Below are 24,095 nucleotides of genomic sequence, written 5' to 3' on the forward strand. Positions count from 1 at the left end.
TTTCAAAACATCAATTACTATGTGAAGGGCCGATGTTTCTGTTCACTATGCGCTTTGTTACAAAGTATACATGTCAATAATTTAGGCGAGACCTTAAATGATCAGTCTAAAAAATGTTGTGATAATAAAAAATCATCATTCTATATTTAAATAGGATAATTTACTGATTTTCTCTGTTTTACAAGGTACTATAAAATAGTACGTGCGTGTCTGACTGTTACCAGATTTCTTTTTTATTTTATTAAACAAAACCACTAGTTGACAGGACAGCATAAACCATAAAAGGTATGTTATTATTATTTATGGCGATAGGCCTACATGTTACAAAGGGATCAACGTTAAATAAAAATTAACATGATAAGAAACCCTAAGGCTTTAAATGTTATATGTGTACAGACCTCTTTTGTAATACTTACTTTTTGTAAATCAATAGATAGGTTTGAACGTTTAAAAAAGTAAAAGAGTTGGGAATCCCGGATGTCCGAGGTTAAACTGAGTACCTGAATGCAGCATTATTCCTTCTTTGGCCTCGGCGGTTCCTCGGCACTGGTCGGGCTATTGTTGTGTGTCTTTTGGGGAAACCCTGACCCATCAGCGGGCGGTGATTTGTGGATATTATAACTGGTTTGCTTGGCTCCCTCTCCGCCATATTAAGCAGCTTTTGTCAGCTGGCGGCGTGTCCCGGTTTTTTAAAGGAATATAAAGCAGCCCAGCGGAGGACTTTGTGCTGGGGAAGTAGTTAATCGGTACGGGACGGACGGACGACTGAGATTCAACGTGAGGAACCGCTTCTTTCGGCCGTCTCCACTTTGTCGACGTGAAACAAAAACGTGGAGTAAAGAAGAAGCTCACAGGACGCATGTAGCCGAAGTAAAACACTGCAAACGTCGCATTCAAGGTAAGAAGTGCTCGTATGTGTGTCTCGTGAGCGAGAGCACGGGGCCTTGTTAGTGCATGACACTTGGGAGAAAGTTGGGAAAAGAGAGCAGGAGAGTTTCCTCCGGTCTGTTGCATTGTTATAAAAAAAAGTCTGTTTCGGGATTGTTCTTGAACCGGGACTCGATTTGTGGGATTATTGACTTGTATCCTTCGATGAGAGTTGAACACCAATGAGTAAAAGACTCCCAGCCTGTCCTGAGAACAATGCTAGATTGCTGCTTTTACACCGTTTTAGTTATGAAATTAACACAATAATCAAATCACCTTTTTGTGTCTTGTGTAGCTTCATTTTAAATGCCCCCCCACCCCCCCCCCCCTCATTAAAATGTAACCACCTACTGCTTTCTTTCTGCCTCACCCACATCTCGATCTCTTCTCGCACTATCAGCTGCTGCAGGCCTCAGCTCTTTTAAGGACTTTATTGTAAGACACATACTGCTTTCCAAACTAACGTGTGTGTGTGTGTCTGTGTGTCTGTGTGTGTTAAAGCTGTTGTAATGTTGGTGTCCCTATAGTCACTGTCCCTGATTGTTGGTGCTTATATACTCCAGTGCCACAGTAATCCTCCTCCACGGTAATCTCTCTGTTAGTGCAGACCCAGTTGGCTGGACAGTCATGTCTAACACACACACAGCTGGAAAGGAGAGGGCTGTTGGCGGAGGAGTGATGAGCGCTAACAGGTGGTGCTGGCCAGGGTTCAGGGACTTGAGTTTAACTGGAGGATTTAAAGATCCTCGCGTTCTCCTCAAGTGTCCTTGTGGAATCAGTGTGTCTCTACAATTTGGACAATTTCAAAGCTTCCAGTCTGTTGTGAGATGGCGAAAAGGTCCAAGTCCTAACGCCCCGCTCTCTCATGTTAGTTTTAACTTTTTACAAAAGAAAGAATCCGCAGGTTTCAGATGTCGTCGGTCAACAATGTGGCCGCAGTGGACAGGAAGAGCTCATCTATTTTTTTGCTTGAAGATAGCCCACTCTCTCTCCCAGCGTCCCTCTCTCCATTGACGGGCACAGCAGGTGGCCTCAATGGCATGAATGGATTCGGAAGGAAGTCCCCCACCCCCCCCCACCCCCACCACACACACACACACACACACACACACCACCCCCGCTGGCCCTCTCCACTCATTGTGATTGGCAGAGATGGCAGGCTGCCCTGAAGATAAGACCGAGCTGCGCCTCAGAGAGTGTGCCAGGGCAATTACTGCGTTACGCTTCAGTAGCGGTTTTGCAGGCCCTGGTACCTTCTCGTCTCTGTGATTGTGGCCAGTGTTTACGGAGCAAGTCTGTCAACTTAGCTTTCGTGCTCAACGCACTGGATTGGTCTTTTCATAGCGTGAGCAAGTTTGGCTTGTGGACTACAAAACGCTGCTGTTTGTCCAAAGGCATGTGAGGAAAACCTTATCAGCCCCGTTACAGTCTCCCGAGTACCATTACGGCCTTTGTTGTAGGGCTGAAAGGATCCGCGTAAAACAACATTATAGTGATCAATGAATCCTTAAGTCGTTTGCCAACATTCACTTGTTTCACTGTCCCAAATGTGCGGCTTGCTGCTTCTCTGTGGTTCATATCGTCGGAATTTAAAGACTTTGTTTTTAAAGCTGTTGCTTTTGCGCTGAAACAGTGATACATTTTAAACTATTTTCTTACATTTTGCAGCCTAAAGCATTACGTTTTGTCGTAAAATGTGAGAAAAAAGTTTCAGCCCTTCTTTTGACTACTTTAATGTGTATGTCCTTTTGAAGAGCTTTGATACGGCTGCAGATACAATGGTAGTACTACTCTGATATATACTGCATATCTGACCTTCCCTGCCAACGAGTTGTGACAACCTTTCCCTCTCCCTGTGCATCTGGGATGTAGCGTGGCACTATGGTACCGCACTCCCAGCTGGTTGTGGTCACAGTAAAACGGACCACACCTGACCAAGCCCAGCTGTGATGTTTAATGTGGTCAGAGCTTCAACAGAGTTGGCGAGCATTAAGACAGAAAATAGCTGCATAGACCCCTTTTTTTTTTTTTTTTTTAACTCTGGAAAGATATCATGACGTTGACTACTCCATCTTCAGAGTGTGAGGTAAACAGGTGGTGTGTGCTTCCACATATCTGATGGGCTCCTTGCAGGATGGCATCTCCTTGTGCTTCAGCCAAGGTAGAGCTTAAATTGATGTTGTGTTTTGCTTCCTTGCATTGGCACTCCCTCTCTGCAAGGTCATCCGCCAAAGTTGAACCTGTTAATGCAACGAAAGATGGAATAGTTGCTACTGCGTTAACTTCCCAGAATTGATTTGTGAGTATGACTAACCTCTGTGGTGTTTTAGACTGACACGCCTTTTTAAAAGCATTCATCTTTTCCTCCAACTGGATTTTCTGGATCACATTTTTTTTGTCTTACTGATACCAAAACCAATGTATGTTTTCTAGTTTGAATGCTAGCTTGTACTTTTTTTTAACCCAAAGAGGCCAGTGCAGCTATATAAGACCATAGAACAACTTTGCCTATATGTGATAGTCAAAAGCTTACAATGTGTTGACCTAAAACAAGAACTATCTGATCAAAGATTAAGTAAAGAAGACCGTCACTGCCAGGTTTAGGTTAGCATTGATGTTTCACATCCATTCCTATTTGCTAAATTCTAACTATACCAAAAAAAAACTAAAATCGTTAACTGTCGTTGCTGAATATACACTTTTTAGGAGTGTGTAGTTTTGTTCCAAGTGACTGCAAATGTTACACAAGTCAGTGGCTCAAAGGTCGAAGGGCCTCACCCAGTCCACTCCGGAGTTGCATCTTATCTGATTAGTCAGAATGGTTTAACGAGAGTTCAGAACTGTGTCATGCTTGATGAATGAATCCCACAAACGTCATGGCAGGCAAAGATATCCCAATTACACAGAGCTTTGATGGAAAGTCCAGCCGCCTCTCTTACCTCTACTAGACTTCTGCACCTCCTCTCCAAAGATCTAGCCCGTGGACAGGAGACTTTAGCCAATGACAGGCCGTTTGAGAGACGGCCTGTGAGAAGGTGTTGGCGGGTCTGTGTACCACATCCCTGCTGTAAAAGTCTGATTCAACGGCGGGACACCCTGCAGGAAAGGTTACTATTGGTTCATCTGGTGAGAGGAGAGAGCTGTAGGATTAGGGCTGTGTTTTAAAATTCTGCGGGATTCAAGTGGTACCCTACCCGGCCGTACCACTTGAATAATTATTTTGTATGTATGTATGTGTATAATTATAAAATTTGCCCTATGATGCCAAAACATTTTGAGCCTATCCCAGATTGAATGTCAACAATTTGGCCTGGTTACTTGTCGTGCTGAGATTGTTTTCTCCTGAACGCTGCCTGCATGCAAGCAACAGCAAAAGCTCCCCTCCTACAGCTCTCCGGCCTTGTTGTATTGGCCCTGTGGGAAGCGGCAGCCTGTGTCTCCTTAATCTGACACGGCATCACTGGCAGTCTGGCACATGTCTCATGTCCTTGGAGGAGGTCTGGCTCCAGCATTTGTTTGAGCCCATACCACTACCTTTTGTGTGCGCTTGGACAGTACGACTGGAAGTAAAGTTATTCACAAATGTGTGGGAGTTGTGTGAATAAATCTCCTTCTATCTCATGTCGTACCCGATGCCGCTGGTTGCGTGCGCATCCGTGTGTGCGTGTGATTTGATGGGAGCTGTCATTATGTTTGGTACATTAGTCAAGAATGATCATTCTCTTCCCCGTAAATTTCCTCACTCTCTATTTGTCAGTTTTTCATGAACCTTTTTTACCTCCCGGGACTCAGACATGTCATTTGAGGGCCATTCAATCTGAATGAAATACTCCACAGAGGATGGACTGGGACTGGGGGACATTCTGTAAAGTGGTTTGCATGAAGTTATCCACAAATACTACGACCATTTTATTAAATCTGTTGCAATAATGAAATTGTCCATTCAAAGGAACTGTGCTTGTAAATCCGGTCTAGAAAAAGGGCATCTAGTTGTTTTTGGAAAATGTAATTGTATCACTCTGATTGATGATTTGGCTCAACCACCATCAGGAGAGTGTGTCTCTGCCCTTATTAGCATTTGTGCTGCTCAGTGTTAGCATGTGTATGGGATTGTATAGTTCAGGCGATTGCGAGTGGGCTGAGCTCGGTGGGGGAGCACCGCAAGGTACTTTCTCTTCATCCAGAACAAAAGGTAGATGAGATCCACAAAAGAATTAATCCAAAGGCTTTCTCTGGAGAGGTGGCCTTTTCTGTTCTCCTCGGAGCACAGTTCTTCATGGGTGGTTCAAAGGCTGGGTAATACATTTGTTAAATGTTTTTGTTTTTTTCCAACGACTGCTTTTTGTGTTTCTCCCTGAGCCCCACCAGGCCAAAGAGAAAATGTAATGCCAAATATCCATTCCAGTGTTTACCCGATATTCATTCTGCAGCGCCGCACCGCTGTGAGGTTATGAATGAAGAAACTGTCTGTGGTTAGTTCACACGTCAGTATTAACTGCAGGAAAGTTGAGTATCTGTCATCTAAACTGCTATGTCAGTTGAACAAGGGAAGTGAAAATCGTATTGGTAGCCAGCTGGTTACAAACAGACTGGGTAGTGAACCAGCTAACATGCTGCCAGAATCTGTGTTTTGTGTTTTTAGCTGAGCTAGACCAGAGAATATTCTGTTAAAACAGATTTGGTGATGTTTTGTCCTCATTGTTCTCCGGGAAGTTTGCTGGAAGAGAAGTCATGTAGAAGACTTTCCAAACGGACCCAAGTTTTGTATTTTTATTTTAAATGTATTTCCGCTAGTTGTCCTAAAATAATAAACTGTTTCGTCTCTGTTGCAGCCAGAATTTTTTTATATTATTAAAACAATACCTACTTGTTGCTTTCTGTTGGTGGCATTCATTTTAAGTTTTCAATAAATCCCTATGATATCCTGAGTTCAATTCTGGATTTTGCTGTCAGCCTTGTCTTGTATATATCTTGAGCCAAAGATCCAAAGTAAAACTTGTGGGGGTTGAACTACTTTTGACACGCCAGATCGTGCGCCAACCCTGTGGACTCGCTCAGACTTGCTATCTATTCATGGCCATTTTAGGAGCGACTCATCTGGGAGGTTTCAATGGGAAGAGGTTTGCAAATCATTTTGGAAAGGGGAGTTTTTTTAAAAACACTATTCAGCCTATAGTGGTCGTCTGTAGCTCAGGGGGATGAGTTGTAACCACAAGGTACCCGGTTCTATCTTCGATCGCCCCATAGTTGCATGTCGAAGTGTCCTTGGTCAAGACACTGGTCCCCCAGTTGCTTCCCGGGAGCTTCACTGCAGCCCACTGCTCCTTCATAACTAAGGATGGGTCAAATGCAGAGAAGAATTTCACCACGGGGATCAATAAAAGTGTACATTTCTTTCTTTCTTTCTAATTACATGACAGCGTTTGGCAACATTAATCAAAAGAGTCTCCTCAACAGAAAGTGAAACTACTGATACCTGAGAAAAGGGCTTTGATCCTCGTCATTCTAGTTGCGAATCCGGATAGTTTGCTTCATTTTAAAGCAGATATTCCACATAGTATTAACGTGAGCTTCTAGACTGACACTGAATCTGTGTCCTAACATGTTCATCAGGATTTGCCATCAGTCTGGAGGGTTTGTTTCAGGGACCCAGCAGAGCATTTTAATCATTGATGTGCTCTTTAAACTACACTGACGCTCTCACACCTTGTTTTCTTTGGGCTCAGCCATTCCTTTGCTGTGGCATTAACTTCAGGGTCAGACACTAAGTGTTTTGGACATTTGGAAACGTAGTGGTTGACATGTGCGATAGGATGAGGTCAAAGGTGGCTGTCATGTTTATGTTGTCTTCTGCGCTGATGTCAGTGGTTTCGACTATGACGTTTGTTTAGTTTGGTCGACTACTGCACAATGAATTAAGACCTGGAGGTTCAAAGCACTTGACCTAGACCACAGCTAACAATTATTTTCATTATGGATTATGGATGAGTATTTCCTCGATTTTTTTTTTTAATTGTCGGGTCTGTAAAATGTCTAGCGGTGGACCATGACGTTACGATTTCATGTAAGCTAAAAGTGACTTTTTGTCGGACCAACATTTCAAAGTTAGTTCATGACAGAAGACAAAGAAAAGCAGCATTCGGGCAGTTAGGAACAAATACATTTGTTCTTGAAAAATTACTTAAAATATTTGGTTAATTTTCTGACAATCAACTAATAGATCAGTCAATGTATAATTTCGGCTCAACTTTTTTTGTGAAGCTGTCGAGAATCCCCTCGACAAAAATTAGCATGTCCACATTTTGGAAAAGTTGGTAAACTACCTTGACATTTCTTTGAAGGAAAAAGAGTCTTCACTGTTCAGACTCTTTCCTGATATGTTTTCTTGTACAAGTATAAGAAAGAACACCTCCAACATCTCAGCTATGCCTTGTGTTTCTGCCGTGAGGCTATATGTATATTGTCATTTTAATTAGAAATGTTGTACAGAGCAGACATGTTTCATGTTGCATTGCCTTTTAAACAACATTAACAAATGGCCAGGACAAGTCCTGCTTTGCATGCGGTCGTCACCAGCTGTTCTTCTGTCTGGAGTCTTTACATCTCCCAGTTGCCTTTCTGATAAATCATCTCCATCCATCACTCTACCGTCTATTTCCGCTGCCTCAGCATTGGCGTTCAGTCCACACACCGTTTGTTCATGGGAGTAAGTCAATACACCATTCATTTACAATGCATCCATACATTGATTGTTGACCCTCACAAGGTTTAGTTGTTGCGCTGACCTTTAGAAGCTGATGCCATTCTTTCAGTAGAGATTCAATCAATTGTTTTCATCACCAGGGGATTTAGTTCCAGATTGATAGAATCAAGAACTGGCCGATCAATACATGCTTAACAATGCAAGGGGAGAGCGGCCCGCTTTGGACATCTCGCCTCTTCAAGATGTGAAGTAACTTTCTCCATCAGTCTGAGTAGCTGACATTGACTCAAACCGGGTGAAAGTTTATATTCCACAGAAATATGGACACCTTCAGTTGAAGAACACACATTTCATCAGTGGATGAGTTAAAGTTACTGTGTTCTGCTGGTCTTGTCTTTGTTTCCCTCCCATCCATGAGTGACTGCAGCACACACCTCTGCTACTGTTACAAATACCAGTAACCTGTCGCTGACGGGCATTTGAAACTACACGGTAACATGTAACAAATGCCAGCATATGAGTCATGGGCAGTGGATCGGTGTTTGACTGGAGTGTCCTTCTGTTGTGCAGGGACGGCTCGTTCTATTGTGTGCACTCGGAAAAGACACACCGAGAAAAGAGACCAACGGTGACCGAAAAATGAATGAACACACTAATACACTCTTTAACTGACATGCATTCAAATATGGATGTTAACTGCAACATGACTTGTTGTCCGAGGCATACAACTGTTCATGTATTTCTGTTTACGTTAAGTCATCTGGTCTTTGGTGGATGTAAAGAAACACACACACACTCACACACTCAGGAGGCGTGAGCACCAACTCTTCCCACCAAAGGGCTTTTTGCCCCTCACAGATCTGTGTCAGTGATCGTGTGATCACAGGGGAGAGCTGAAATGGCCACCGGCTCTAACAGGATCTAGTTTCTAGCTCTGCTGGCTTGACATGCTTTTGTTCGGACTTGTGAAGTCATCCGTTTCGCATGCAGTCTTTGTTTTCTCCATGGGAGAGTTATGCCAAGAAAAAAAGCCCCAGACTAGTATGTATACTAGCATAATTATTTCTCTCCATATTGTGACACAAGCACACATCTGTGCATGTTGGTGGACATGGTGTGGGGTGTCTTTTCTTTTCAAGGCACAGGTTTCAATAATTCTGTCTTTTTTTGTTTTAATTATTTCTGAGTCACTTGATTTGCACACCTTTTTGGATTAATTCGAACATTAAATACAGTTAATATGCTGTTCATAGTTTGTAGTTGGTGTCTTGAGTGTGTATCTAACTGCCTCCAGAGAGGTTTTAGAGAGATCTTGGACTTCATTTACAGTTGGATTGTATAACGTGTTGTAGTAGTTCATCACAATCCATAACCCAGAACTTGTGTTCACATTTAATTTACTAACGACAGCAAGAATCTAAGATGGCTTCGTCGATATAAATTAAGATGAAGTCATTTGAAGCGCAAACTCAATCAAATCTCCTTCTTCCTTCTCCTCCCTGCAGGCTTGACCATGGGTTGCGTCCGGAGTAAAGAGGACAAGGGCCCGGCGCTGAAGTACCGACCCGACAACCCGAACGCCACGCCGATCAACACCCACCTGGGCCACTACGGGCCTGACCCCACCCTGATGGGTCACTCACCAGCTATGAAGACGCACAACAACAGCTACAACAGTCACGCTGCCGCCCTCACGCCCTTTGGTGGGGCGTCTTCCATTATGACGCCGTTTGGCGGGGCCTCCTCCTCCTTCACCTCAGTGGCTGTGAGCAGTCCCTTCCCCGGGGTGATCCCAGGTCAGTTTGTGGAGAGGATTTAAGGTTTCAGTGGGAGACTGATGCATCCAGGATCAAAGGAAACCTGCATATGTGATTTGAAAAAAAAAAAAAAAAAAAAGAAGACCAGAAGGTCTTCTAGAATAGAAGACAAAATTAAAATGTACTCTACTAATTTGCAATCCTCACAACATTTTTCTCTGAATTTGAATTCTGTTTTCGTTAGGTCAATGTACAACTTTAGAATAAACTCTGCTCAACATTTGTTATGCGCAGGATGTTATGAGCAGCAGATGTTATGCAAATGAGACATTTGAGATGAGTCGGCTGAAGAGAAACCCCAAATAGGTCTCTTTTATATGGGAAGCAGTGCAGCGGCCATGGCGTCTCCGCAGCCAAAGAAAGCAATTGCATGCAGTGTGGATTTAGTCATGCGCACATTTCTATTTGCGACAATGCTCATAGACAGAAGGACTCTTTGATTATTGATTTGTTGGTAAATTAAATGAGTCTTGGTGGCATGAAAAGTTATCTCGTGCAGTTTCAGGTGGTTCATAGATTGGATGGGAACATTTTGCAGTAAATGTATCTCAGCAAAGAATAATGTTTCCTCCCAAAGCGAGTGCACGCACACACACACACGCACACACATCCCTCAGACCCTGCCTTGCTCTCTCAAGGAGGATAATCTGGCTTGAAGGGCTGCTGTAGATCAAATTCCTCAAGATAAACACGTCGGAGTCCTGTTGTCTCTCTGCACTCTGTCACTTTAGACTACAAACAAATATACTCTTTCCATCATATATAGGAGATTAGTCAAGTTTGGTTCACTGACTCGAAGTGATACCACAGAGTTTGGGAATTGTGAAGGCAAAAGCAATATCACTTTTAAATCAATCAAAGTTAAGGGAGCTGGTTGCATTTCTGTTATGGGATGTGAAACCAAACAATAGTTGGTTATCAGCATATTTGTTCATCAGTTTGTTTGCTTGACTCGGTGAGACCTTGGCTCAAGTTGGAAATATCCTAGTAGTAAGTAAGCAAATTAACATTTTGTAGATGTTTATTTAGACAGTCGAATGTCGTTGGCTCAGTTGCGGTGCAACTTTTCAAGATAAAACGAGACTGGATTAAAGGAATCGCACAGTTTTATTTGTTTAGGCTTTGACATTCATTTTCAGTTTCTCGTGCTTTCAGGTGGTGTAACATTTTTCGTGGCGCTGTACGACTATGAAGCGAGAACGACGGATGATCTGTCATTCAAAAAAGGGGACCGCTTCCAGATTATCAACAACACGTGAGTGCATTTGCTGTCACACGGACGGACTCCTGCTGTGTGTGTGCGTGCGCGTGCGTTTAATCCCTCATTGTATTCAGGTCTGATCTCGGGGCAGAAATCTGTCTGGGTTAATGGCTTCTCTAATGGGCCATCTGTTAAAGTCGCCATCGTTTTTTTCCCACCATAAATCATTCCTCTAGTTTAGGGTTTTATATTTGGATTAGAGTGTAAAACATACCGCTCTTACTTCCTTTATTAGAATGCAAGCAATGCGCATAATAACATAGATGAAAGTGTTCAACATTTGCAGAATTTGTATTCAAAGACTCCAACAAAGCATTGATAATAGGCCTGAAGGTCAAACTCACTGGGTCATTTTACACCATTGCTCATTTTCTAATTGTTATTTGTAGTAACCTTATCCCTAATATAAAATACAATAAGTATATGATGCCTTTTATTTCTAGAATTGAATTAAAGGTAATAACAATACATTGAAAGGAAAAGTGAATCTTCATTTCTAATCCTACGACCTACTGCAGCAGCATCATCTTCCTCCCAGGTGGGAAAATTGTCAGAGCTCCAAATACTCAGCAAATCACGTCTTCAGCCGCTGTCTGTGAGCATAATGCATTGGCAGTGATGAAAATACCATCTGCTTTAAGAGAAGAGGTGGGAGGAGGACAGATTTGCTCATTTTCTACAAAAATACCAGCAGACAGATTTTCCCTAAACCTCAGTTCCTCCTCCGTGAATTCAAGCTTCTGCTGTTAAAGATACCAGTAACTGTGGCCAGATGTGTGGATTGTATGAATGCAGCATTTTGTTTCTATGGCCTTCTATATGGATTTTCTTTTTTCTTTTCGCCGAGTGTTTCTGAAAATTCTGAAAAAAATGGAACCGACATCACAATACATGAAGCACATTTAAGTGTGTGTGTGTGTGTGTGTGTGTGTGTGTGTGTGTGTGTGTGTGTGTGTGTGTGTGTGTGTGTGTGTGTGTGTGTGTGTGTGTGTGTGTGTGTGTGTGTGTGTGTGTGTGTGTGTGTGTGTGTGTGTGTGTGTGTGTGTGTGTGTGTGTGTGTGTGTGTGTGTGTGTGTGTGTGTGTGTGTGTGTGTGTGTGTGTGTGTGTGTGTGTGTGTGTGTGTGTGTGTGTGTGTGTGTGTGTGTGTGTGTGTGTGTGTAATATTATAAGTCATGTGGTCAAGTACCATACTACATAATTGCTGGTCACTCACTGACATTTTAGATTTAATAATGTATTTACTTGACTTACAGTTAAGTAAATATTGTATTTTTTCATTTTCTATATGTCCCAGACAGCTGTAGTCACTCAGAACTTTCCGATTAACATTATTCATTATACACACGACAGGCTTATAACGATCATATAGCCCAAAGCTCAGACATGCATTGATTAATCTGTAATTACAATCTTGGTACTTTGTACTTGAAGCATCTGAATATCTCCTCCAGTGCTCTACGTGGTTTAAAACGTGATGATACAATGTGATGAAGTGGTTGAATGATGAGTATTCTGACCGTGGTCATTTTTCTCTCTCTCTTTTTACCTGCAGTCTTAAGAGCAGGTGTATTCCTCAACTATGCTTTTGTGAGTTTCTGATTTCTAACGTACTTTTGTGTTCAGGGAAGGCGACTGGTGGGAGGCTCGCTCCATCAACACCGGACAGAAAGGTTACATCCCCAGTAACTACGTGGCACCAGCCGACTCCATACAGGCGGAAGAGTAAGAGCTCATTACCTTTTTCTAGCTCGCTCTCTGTCCGTCATCCTCCAGCTATCACTTTTTCATTTTCTCCTTCACATTCCTCTGCTGTTAATCACCCAGCTCAGTCAGTCCTCCTCTGATTAAGATGACCTGACTAAGCCGGCATGTACCAACGTGCTTAGACTCAATAAAATGGATCTCTCTATTGCTGAGAGGCGATGGAGAGGCGATAGCGAGGCGATGGCGTTCCCATTGTTGTTCATCCGGTGTGACAGAAACGTGAAGGGACTGCTGTGCTTTTAGACAGTTTTGGCCTGGTTTCTCATTGGCTGACAGCCATTTTACTAATACTAGATGTTTCAGCTGCTCATAAGAAAGAAGCCTGTGTAAACCTGGCCAGTTAAGTTTGCCTTTGGTCTAAAAGAGTCAATGCAAGTGATCAGGGTTTTAGATTCCCTTTTAATTTAGTCCGGGGGGAAATGTGTGTGATGTCTTGAAATAGACTCTTACCACTCTTTAAAAGAAGTTGAGAAGCTACATTTGAGATTGTTTACAGCGGTGAGCTAATGTTATTTATAATAGTAACCCGTATATGTAATGGAACAAAGCGAAAGACATATTGCTCAGAGCTAAGATGGTTATAGTTGCATGGTTTAAGTTATTTTTTACTTAAATTAGATTTTAAGCCCTTTGTCTGACTTTGAAGATAACCACAAATGAACCATATAAAAATGACGATATATGTTCATTGAGTAACATCAAATACATTTTATTTTCCTGTTCATCTACTTTTGATGTTGAATGTGACGATTGTACAGACAGGATTTATACGATTCATATGAAACATCTCGTGCCATATGCATATAACCAGAATAAGAAAGTCCTAGTTGTGCTGTACGTCACTTTTTAAAGCTCCTCATGTGTCTCACCATCTGACGGCCTCTCTTCGTGCAGATGGTACTTCGGTAAAATGGGTCGCAAAGACGCTGAGCGGCTCTTATTGCTTCCAGGGAACCAGCGGGGCACTTTCTTGGCAAGAGAGAGTGAGACGACCAAAGGTAAGAGGATTTCATTCTTGTAAGCGAGACTGTAAGTATATTGCTGCAGTTTGGATGTATAAGGTGATGAAAACCTCCCTTATTTATGCTTGTGCAAGCTTTTATTGCAGCTATTTCTGATAAGTACAATGTGTTTTATATTTACCTGTTATGTAGAATAAAGGCCTGATGTGCCTTGAGAGGCTTTCTGTTCCTAAGAAGCACATATAATTAACTTTCCGTGGATCTTAAAGGTGCCTACTCGCTGTCTATCCGGGACTGGGATGAGGTGAAGGGAGACAACGTCAAACACTACAAGATCCGAAAGCTGGACAACGGTGGTTATTACATCACCACTCGGGCCCAGTTTGAGGCACTAAAGAAGCTGGTGAAACACTACACAGGTATGGAGCCCGTCCTTCTCTGTCTAATGAGACACATTTTAGTGTTGTTTACAACTGGACAGATGATCCTTTTTCCCTTTTTTTTTTTTTCTAGAAAAACAATGTCTAATACAAGTATTTCAGACAATGATGTCAGTGCTTTCAGCAGACAATGCATAATTCAGCAGCTGGGATATGTATTGAATAGGGTTGCAAAATTCCGGGAATATTCAAAATGGGAAACTTTCCACGGGAATTAACAGGAATATACGGGAATTAACATGAATACACTGGGAATTTTGGGGTAATTTAACTGTATGTACCTTGTCATAAGCAGACATGCATGCAAACATTTATAATACACCTTTTAAAAATGACATTTTTGACATTTTGTGAGTAGAACTTTATTCTTTCATCGAACAACAAAAACATGAACGTTGAATAAAAAAGGTGTATTCCCTATGATCACCACCCCACAACCCAATTTTTTTGGTGTGTTTTTCCCTGAAAAAAGTTAGTCTACTGTATACAAATAAACTTGGTATTAAAATGAACATGGCTTCAGTTTACCAATTAATCAATATGCTAGGTTGAGAAAGTTCACACAATTTACCAGAAACTTTCTGCCCCTTTGCAACCCTAGTATTGAATATGTTTTTCTGTGGTGATTATGTGGCCGTGCTTTCACTGACACGGTCTCAGCTCAGCAATCATGAAAATGTTCCAAAAAAAGCAAAACCATGTGAGACTTAAGCCAAAAGAGGCATGAATAAAAAAAACGTCTTAAGCTTGTTGTAATCTCCTCGATATTGACAGGGAGGCAGCTGCGACAAATAAAAAATACAGACCCTCACAAGAACGCATCTGGATGATTTTACAAAGACTTTACAAGAATACATTTAAACTCCGGGAGGCAGAATCCATAACCAAGAAGATGTTTTCTATGTGGCACTTAATTTTAGGTGTTGTGTTGTGCTGCCCTGTACGCTTCCATATAATTCATGTGATACACTAACTGCAGTGCTCTTCATAGCTCTGAATCCTTTGTCATCCTCTAAGTGCACCCCTTTGACTCCAGTCAACAATAACTGAGAAGTAATACCTGTTCAGGGGTTTCAATATCACATGCTCTATTTTCTGTGTTCAGAATACTAATGCTACATTTGTACAAGATGGGTTAGTGCTGCTGTTGGCAGCTGCATTGAGCTCTCAACAACCTCCTGATCTTTTTGCTTTCTCACTGAAATTGAAATTAAATTGAGTTCACCATGGTTCATGTCATTATGGTGAAATTACCATAAGCTTTGATTATTTCTGGAACGAAGCGCTTTAAAAAAAAAAAAGGGGGGGGGTATTCTGCAATGGATAATTGAGGAGATGACGGGCCAAGACTTATGTGTTTGCTTCATTGCGGTTTGATTGTAGTTTGTTGGCAATGTGAATATATTTGTAATTGTGCGCTAACCGTGAATCGATGCGTTCAAGGCTCTCCTGCAAAAACGTGTCAATCATCAAGACAAAATGTGTGCGCCAAAAAAAATGCATCACTCCCATTTGAAAACGAAGACAAAAAGCCGCCCCGTGCCGCTAAGAGACGCTGTCTGGTCCGATGTGGCACGGCTCTGCTTGCTCCTACGGTTGTGTGAATGTTGTCGACAGCGATGTGTTTTTGGTTGAACAGTGAATTAGCGAACAAGCTACGACTCAAAGATCTTTCTGTTTCTGTGTGTTTTTACTTGTCTGTTCCTGTCCAGAACATGCGGACGGTCTGTGCTACAGGCTGACGACCGTGTGCCCCACGGTGAAGCCTCAGACTCAGGGACTAGCTAAAGATGCCTGGGAAATCCCACGAGACTCACTTCGACTTGAAATCAAACTTGGCCAGGGCTGCTTCGGAGAAGTCTGGATGGGTAAGAGACCATGGCATTCACACATAGTATATGTTTCAAACACACATGCATATTGTCTTGTAAAGTAGTTTATGAACGACGAATGAGGCCGCTGAACCCACTCCGAACCTATGATTCTATCAATCGTCTTTATCGTTCAAATGGCGACAAGATGGCACCCAGAACCACTTTCCTTCTTTTCACTTTCCATCCCGTTCCCTACCCGAGTAGACATCTGATTGGCTGATTCAGCCCTGCTACATACATGACAAGCACTTTGTATATCAATTATATTATATTATCAATAACAACATCCAAACCTGTGATTGATAAACATCTTAAATCCTTTTAAATGAATACATTAGATATTATTTAACTACCTGCAAAACAATAAATATTTGTTTCTGCATCAAAAATATATTTGTGAATCTCTTTTTGTTATTGTTTTCATTAACATATAATAACTATTTTGTGTACATTGAAACTATTTTTGTGGAGAGAAAGGAATAATTTATACTGATATCATTACATTACATTACAAGATACATTTGTGAATCCTTCTGTGTGCATTCATTAATATTGAAAGTGATCTGACCCCATACATCATGAATTAGTAAAGAATACAAACAACCAAACACTCACACGGCCATTAGGGCTTACAAACGGAGACAAAGCATCCGCTGTACATTATTCATAACTAATGTACATTTAATGTCAACAAAAGCAGTAAATGTATTTTGACAGAGTTAGTTTATAGACTTATTCAGTCCAACTTTAAAGTTCACTCACTGGCCCACTGGTTGGTTTATATACGCACACACACACACACACACACACACACACACACACACACAGAAAGAACTCAGTAATCACAGGTCACCTCCTACGCTTCAGTTCTCCGGCCTGCATGTGAGACGAGGGCCTTTCCGTGAACACGACTCGTCTTTCATTGCTCGGTCTTTCATTAAGCTTGGCCTGCAGCAAGCCTCGACCTGCAAGCCTCCGCCGTGCAATCCCAGGAATCCGCCTCTTGTCGCTCCCTGCGCCGTTTGTTCTTGAGGGTTTTTCTACTCCGTGACGACTACTGAATGAAAATCCCTTCCTGGCTCATTTTTAAAAATATGTTGCATTGGCTTGTGCTGGTTGACCTCCATTGTGTGCTCACCACCTCCCATGTTATTTTTACTATTGGATAATATCGTTGGTCCACTTTGTCCTCCAACTTGTGTGTGTGTGTGTGTGTAGTTTGTTCAGTGTGATTCATTCATGAAGGTCAGCCTTATGACGGAAACGGTAGATCTCCTGCCTCAGCTCATTGTATGCAAGCAGGGCGTGAGTAAGTGGCTCTCGACCAGGAAGTGCCTGATTTATTTTTGCTTTCTCCCCTGAGCTGCTCTTCGCTCATGGGAACACTGCCAGAGATCCCTGGTGGGATTTTAGGATTGACTTTTCAATCACTTTAAAGGGGTCAGTCAGAAAGTCTTTAATGTGCCTTCAGGGTTTTAGTAGTGCAGTGCGTGTCACTTAATAAATTGGAAAAGCCTTCCGGTTCATTCAATAATACTCTTAATCAAACACAAAACAATGTTGCATTTGCTCATCTCGCAAACACGAGTGGTCATTTCGTTTTGTGTTTTTATTCAGGCACATGGAATGGCACGACCAAGGTTGCGATCAAGACCCTGAAGCCAGGCACCATGTCTCCAGAGGCCTTCCTGCAGGAGGCTCAGATCATGAAGAAACTGCGGCATGACAAACTAGTGCCTCTCTACGCCGTGGTGTCGGAGGAGCCCATCTACATTGTAACTGAATTCATGGGCAAAGGTGAGGAAGAGGTCAAACCCACAAACCAGAAGTCAAGAGTAAGCACTGGTCATAGATGCACTTGAAGGGATGCATGCAAACAAGTTGATAGGTTTACAAAACAGTGATGGAAACTGAAACATGTTACAAATGTGCCATAGTTCTAGCTCTATAGACAGGAACCATATTCTGTTTGTCATGAATAGTTGCGTAAGTTATACATACAAAAGCTTCAGTGATACGATTGGACCTTTTATTCTCCAAGTGTTTCTCCCAGGCGGCAACCTCCACGTAAACATGTGTTCTCTCTAATGGCCAGCAGGGGTCGGCCACTCTGGTTGCAAAAAGAAGATTGTTTAGAAGTCTGAGAAAATGACCCTCCTGTCTTCATTTATTACCTGAGGCTTACACAAGCCAATGGGTGACAAGAGGTTTGCGGAGTTACTGTAGTATCGCAGTCTATGGTTTCTCCTCGCAGCAAGCCTTTATTCTTGTAAACTGTAGGGGGGGTTATTTGAGCGTTTTCTGATGCTGAACTCTCCTCTCAACTGATCCTGCCTTTTTATTTTAGTGTTGTGTTTGTGCAACGCTCGGACAGATGTATTGATTCTGCTCGACTCCTCAACTCTTGACAGGTAGTTTACTGGACTTCCTGAAGGAGGGAGATGGTAAATACCTGAAGCTGCCCCAGCTGGTGGACATGGCTGCTCAGGTAGGATACAAACACAAGCACAGAATCTCCCTTTGTCCCTAACCTGCCCAGCTGCTGTTTTTAAATCTGCGTAAGAGAAGGATTTACATGCATCAGCAATAAAGAAAGAACGCTCCTTGCCAGACGAATGTGCAGGTGTGCAAGAGTCACATATGCAGGCCCCGTGATTAACAGTTTGCTCTCCATCGGGGTGTCATATTTAATATTGGACATCTCTACCCTGCCCTCCTCCTGTAGATGCCTCCCCTCGTTCTTCACCACTTAACTGCCACTGTAGCACTTAAACACAGCTCATCAGAGGCCACTTGAGCATGCTGGTTCAGTCACCAACCCTGATCTGCTCTTAATTTGCCTCTCCAGGCTCCCTCTTCTTCTCACTCAGCAGAGTAGCCAGTGTGAGGAGATGGCTTTGTTATTTAATAAATGCCTGCATTAATAGCTGGGCCTCAAAAAAGTGTGCATTTCCTTAGATGACAACTTGCTCTAATCCCTTTTTTAATTAAACAATATTTGATCTCAATCTTTTTCTTTTGCAAAATTCTCAAATTATTTGTCTTTGACTGTTTGCTTTGGTTGCGTCCTGATGCTATTTCCTCAATGCCGAACCCTCCCCCCCTCACACACTCACTCCTCTCTCTCTCATTCTCTCAGATCGCAGACGGCATGGCCTTCATCGAGAGGATGAACTACATCCACAGGGACCTGAGAGCTGCCAACATTCTGGTGGCCGATAACCTGGTGTGCAAGATCGCAGACTTTGGCCTGGCTCGACTCATCGAGGACAACGAGTACACCGCCAGACAAGGTGTGTGTGTGTGTGTGTGTGTGTGTGTGTGTGTGTGTGTGTGTGTGTGTGTGTGTGTGTGTGTGTGTGTGTGTGTGTGTGTGTGTGTGTGTGTGTGTGTGTGTGTGTGTGTGTGTGTGTGTGTGTGTGTGTGTGTGTGTGTGTGTGTGTGTGTGTGTGTGTGTGTGTGTGTGTGTGTGTGTGTGTGTGTGTGTGTGTGTGTGTGTGTGTGTGTGTGTGTGTGTGTGTGTGTGTGTGTGTGTGTGTGTGTGTGTGTGTGAGTTATAAATAAACTAGTTATTATGAACCCTTAATGTCTACTCTGGAACTTGAACTGATTTTTACTACAACACTGTTTTAACAACTAAATCCATCTTTTTTTTATTGCATGTGATGGTAAATTGAACATCTTTGAATGTCTTGTGTTGCTGTTTGATATTTTATTGACCAAACTATTGATAAATCAAAAAGACAATCCGCAGAATAATCAGTAATCACAAAGATTTAATCCATACTTGAACTTAAGTACAAGAGCATCGTGCATCCTGTTTATTTAGGCTAGTGTTGTACGCATTTATTGACTGAAGTTGATCAACAGGAAAGGAATGGTCAACAATTTAAGCGGCCAATAACAACATTCTTGCTTTTTACAGGATGTAGTTTGTGACTGCAATGTAAACACATACACGTGAATATGCTGCGCTCTGAGCAATTAATGTGGCATAAGAAGCGAGAAAGATGACTCACGGTGAGTGGGAGAGGAGGTCAGGGGTCAAACAAACACTGGACTTTCAACCAGGAGGCCGGTGTTGAACACTGGTGTTCACGTCCCAAAGTGTTTCTGAGCCGTCTTAAAGTTTGTTTTTTTTTGTGATGTTTGTGATGTGTTTTTATACACATTCTTTGTTGTTTTGTGTTTTTCTTAAACCCAACTAAGTGATTTTTTTATAAATAAATGGTCTGTTGCAACTCTAAATATATTGGTTATTCCTGACTTTGATTTATTCCTTCTTTTCAGGTGCAAAATTTCCCATCAAGTGGACGGCCCCTGAAGCGGCTCTGTACGGCCGCTTCACTATCAAATCAGACGGCTGGTCGTTTGGTATCCTACTGACTGAGCTGGTGACCAAGGGCAGAGTACCATACCCAGGTAACCATAAGCAGCACAGATGTGGACTTATCAGAAATGTATCTTCATTTGCTCTTTTTCAGTTTAAATGGGAAGCTGCGGTTTTCAGAATTTCTGGTTGTAAAGTTCTGCATTATCTTGAATACTTTGGTCATATTTTCCTTCATGGAAAACAGGAAGAATTCCTTCAGTTTTGTCTCGGCATAATTCCAACAGCTGCTCATCATCATCTGAAGCTTTTAATAGTATAGATCAGAATACTGAATGCATTACTATAAATATCTGTGATATGCCTCAACTCATGGGAAACAACCACTTACTCTCTCATGCATGACTTGTCTGCCTTCTCGTTTCTGACCCCTGCTGGTCGAGAGCAGTACTGCCGTTGACAGCGTTGACAGCGTTGACAGCGTTTGCTTGGCACTGATTACAGAGCGTGCCATATAGCAAACTTAACCACCATCTCTTGTCGAGGGCCATCTGGCTCCCGTGGCCCTTTTTTTGGTTTCAGAGCAAACCTTTTGGTCTAATGATTCACCCCAGAGCCTTTTTCCCCTTCTTAAAAGATGTAGTATGACTCACAGGACATTTGTGGCTCTTGTCCTGCTGTGCTGCAGTCTTTTTGGGGAGCTCTATTTCTATTCTCTTCTTTTTAAAACCTAGAAGCAGTTGGCTGCAGGAATACCAAGAGCGAGCATGGGAGCACATCATCTTTTCTATTTTAGTCTGTGTGTGTATGTGGATAGATATGACAGGCATGTTATTAGAGCTGAGGGTTTCAGATCCAAGACATAAATCACACTAACACCTCAGCATCCGACATACCACCGCCACCATATCCTGGTCTCAGCAGTTGCTCTGGGTCTAGCCTCTCTCGCTCTCTCTGCGTGTGTGTGTGTGTGTGTGCCCACTCTCCCATATGGGGAGGGGGAGGGGGGGTGCGGTTGTGACCATACCACTGACTCTGTGTCATAACCTCTTTTAGCTACAGTTGAGCCCCCCAGGGAGCTGGTTCAGCACCATGTCACAGGGTTCAGGACCACTGTCTTCCTGTCTTGGGAAGGATTCTGGTGCTCTAGTTGGGAAGGAAGAGGGCAGAAGATTAAGATGCACTGTTTGTATTTGATCTCCAAGAGTATTAGAGTAGTACACTGGGACAACTTCCATTTATAATTACATTTTATTTACTACTAACAATGTTTTTGCCCTGTAAGTGTTGTTGCATGAGTTTATTTAGTCATCTTTAACTCTAAGTGGTATGTGGGGGCTTTTTCACCTCCTGTCAGCTACATGATGCCAACATTGCTGCACACTTCAAACTAATCAGAACTTGCACAATTGTTTTGACCAGAAAACTTGGGAAAAGGCCACTTTTTGTATTAGGTTTTTTCAGGGACAAGTCACATTGACATAATTATCCAATAACTTAAAGGGACAGATCACCCCAAAACCAAAAATACATAATTACAATACATGAAACTGCTCAGAAAAAGGTATGTAGATTATCTTGAGTAACCAGGTCAGGATTTTTGAAAAGAGAGATTTGCTGTATTTTTTTGTTTGGCACCTCAAGCCTAGTGCCATATAGATCCATTATATTCAAGAAAAGGAAGACATCTCTACAACATATATCTTCAAAATTAGGCCACTCGCAACAAAGACATCTAAAATGATAAATAGCACGAAATATAAAAGCAAAGAAAAGTGTATTTTTGATTTTGGGATAACTGTCCCTTTTAACAAAAGAAATCAACATTCATATATTATTCCTTATTCTATTTCGCCGCCGTGTTCCCCTAAATCTTGATCCCTTATCTCATTGTTTCACTGTTTTGTTTTTGTCTGTTTCATCCATTAGTTACCTGCAACTACGGCCCTTTTAAAATGAGGGTAGCTCGCTCATGAATGGCTCGAATAGTGTATTATGTTTGATTAAAACGCTATCCAACTGCAGTCGGTTTAAACCATATTGCTATGTGTTTTTCCAGGGATGGTGAATCGAGAGGTACTTGAGCAGGTAGAGCGGGGTTACCGCATGCCCTGCCCCCAGGGGTGCCCCGAGTCCCTCCATGAGATGATGAGGCATTGCTGGAAGAAGGATCCAGACGAAAGACCGACCTTCGAATACATCCAGTCGTTTTTGGAAGACTACTTCACAGCCACGGAGCCACTGTACCAGCCAGGAGACAACCTCTAGTCTGGGGGATTCTATGGGGGGAGGGGCGGCATCATATGGAGGAACGTCAGTGAAGAACAACGCTTGGGATAACGTAGAACTTCAACATGGGGAAAAGCCTTGATGAGGCTTCAGAGAAATGGGTTTTAAGGCGACCAACTAGTTGCCCTAAACCACACTGGTATGTTTGCTAGAGCGGGAAGAACATGTCTTCTGCAGTAGAGGGTTGTCCCCCCGGTGGCAAATATGTGGGGGAGTGTCCAACTGTGCAGATTGGTGCTGATATGTGACACTGTGGGAACACCGCTAATCAGAATAATTCATATGAGATGGCCACAACACTGTGATGGAAATAAGAGGGATTGTCTTCTAATTTAAAATCAATGGCTTCTTACAGATTACTTTTTTACTTTCTTTTTTTTTTGATGGTACATTTCCCCTCTTTCCTCCAAGTCTCCCCCCTTTATTTTCTTTCACACACAGTTCTTTGATATTGGAGTCGAGATCTTTTTTATGCGCAAGTTTGGTTTGAATTTGTAAGTTGATGGGTTATGTTTTCGAGGCGACCAACAACCCGGGGTTGAATTGTCAAGTATGCGTCTGTAAGGCGTTGATAGAGAAGGTGTGAGGTGAAGTACATGAGTACTTTGTGGATGGACGAATGTACTGAGCGATCGATGCGGATGTACATAAAGTATGTGCGGAAAGATGTATTTTTAGCACGTGTGAGCAGGGGGATGAATGAGAAGACCGTGTTAAACATCTTACAAATTATATTTAATACGGTCACTTGAATGGCAAATCACGTTGACTTTATTATACTTTTTCATTCTTTTTTAAATTTTTTTTATTTAAACAGGGACTTGAAATCATATTTTGATAATATACACGTGCGGAAACATTTTTCCTGTTTAACATTTTATAAATGTTTTGACATTTCAGCTGTGAAAATGAAAATAGCATCTTGTCTTTTGTTTGGTGCACAGTTCTGATTGCTGTAACGTATTTCTTCTTGTGTCGCGCACATCGACAGTTCAACGTTGTAGAACCTGATAGATGGTCTAGAAATCTGTGGGATCTATTACATTCACATCATCAGGTAAATCATAGACGCAGCTGTTGTATTTCTTTCTTTTCTTCTCAGTAAAATTCCACCAAGCTATGACTTAACACAATGTCATTGTCCTGTGTCTGCTGGAGTTTAATCCAAAGCAAACGACAACAAACTAATATTTGAACTTGTAAATGCAACTATGCAAAATCAACCAGTGATCTTTTATGGAACAAAAAGTGTGAAGCGGTATTTGCCTGTGTCGAGTTTCCCTTTGTGGTTTTCTTACCGCCATTCCCAGTTGTAGAGACGATGGATCACTTCTGGAGTGAAGTAAGTAGAACGAGACAAAACAAACGGTTTGCACACACCATGTCGGGGATGTAGAGCGGACGTTGAGATTATGAGTCTAATAACACGTTCTTAGAGGTACTTTCACTGTCGGTCCAGCAGTAGGGGATGGAACATCTGAGGAGGTGTCAAGGCATCGCCTCATTGTCATTCAATAAGTGAGCTTAATTGGACAAAGATGTGAACTTTTTTTTTGTTTGTTTTTCTGTGCGTCACTCACAAGAACCTAATATGTGATTGTTCCTCAAGATGGGACTTGAACTAGTGGGGAGATGATAATGAAATAACTGAGAATGCTAACTAATATGATTTTGTACAGAAAAAAATAAAGGTTTTACTCGACGGTTTCCTTGAGCTCCTTTTGTTC

The 24,095-nt window shown here is 42.1% G+C and overlaps 1 protein-coding gene across 2 annotated transcripts; it reads left to right on the plus strand.

Moving 5' to 3' along the window:
* The first annotated feature begins 506 nt into the window (after positions 1-506).
* yes1 (YES proto-oncogene 1, Src family tyrosine kinase) lies at positions 507-24,075 on the plus strand. Of its 2 annotated transcripts, XM_034556059.1 has the most exons (12): positions 507-898; positions 9,136-9,426; positions 10,603-10,702; positions 12,333-12,431; positions 13,368-13,471; positions 13,705-13,854; positions 15,588-15,743; positions 17,367-17,546; positions 18,161-18,237; positions 18,889-19,042; positions 20,040-20,171; positions 22,139-24,075. In XM_034556059.1, exons 2-12 carry the CDS (start codon positions 9,144-9,146, stop codon positions 22,345-22,347), a joined length of 1,644 nt encoding a protein of 547 aa, XP_034411950.1. In that variant the 5' UTR covers positions 507-898; positions 9,136-9,143; the 3' UTR covers positions 22,348-24,075. The 2 variants fall into 2 exon arrangements, with proteins under 2 accessions (XP_034411950.1, XP_034411951.1); XM_034556060.1 differs by lacking the exons at positions 20,040-20,171; positions 22,139-24,075 and adding an exon at positions 19,675-20,025 and having other exon boundaries at positions 535-898.
* The last annotated feature ends 20 nt before the right edge of the window (positions 24,076-24,095 follow it).

The sequence above is a fragment of the Cyclopterus lumpus genome, chromosome 17 (assembly GCF_009769545.1).
Source record: "Cyclopterus lumpus isolate fCycLum1 chromosome 17, fCycLum1.pri, whole genome shotgun sequence".
Lineage (NCBI taxonomy): Eukaryota > Metazoa > Chordata > Actinopteri > Perciformes > Cyclopteridae > Cyclopterus > Cyclopterus lumpus.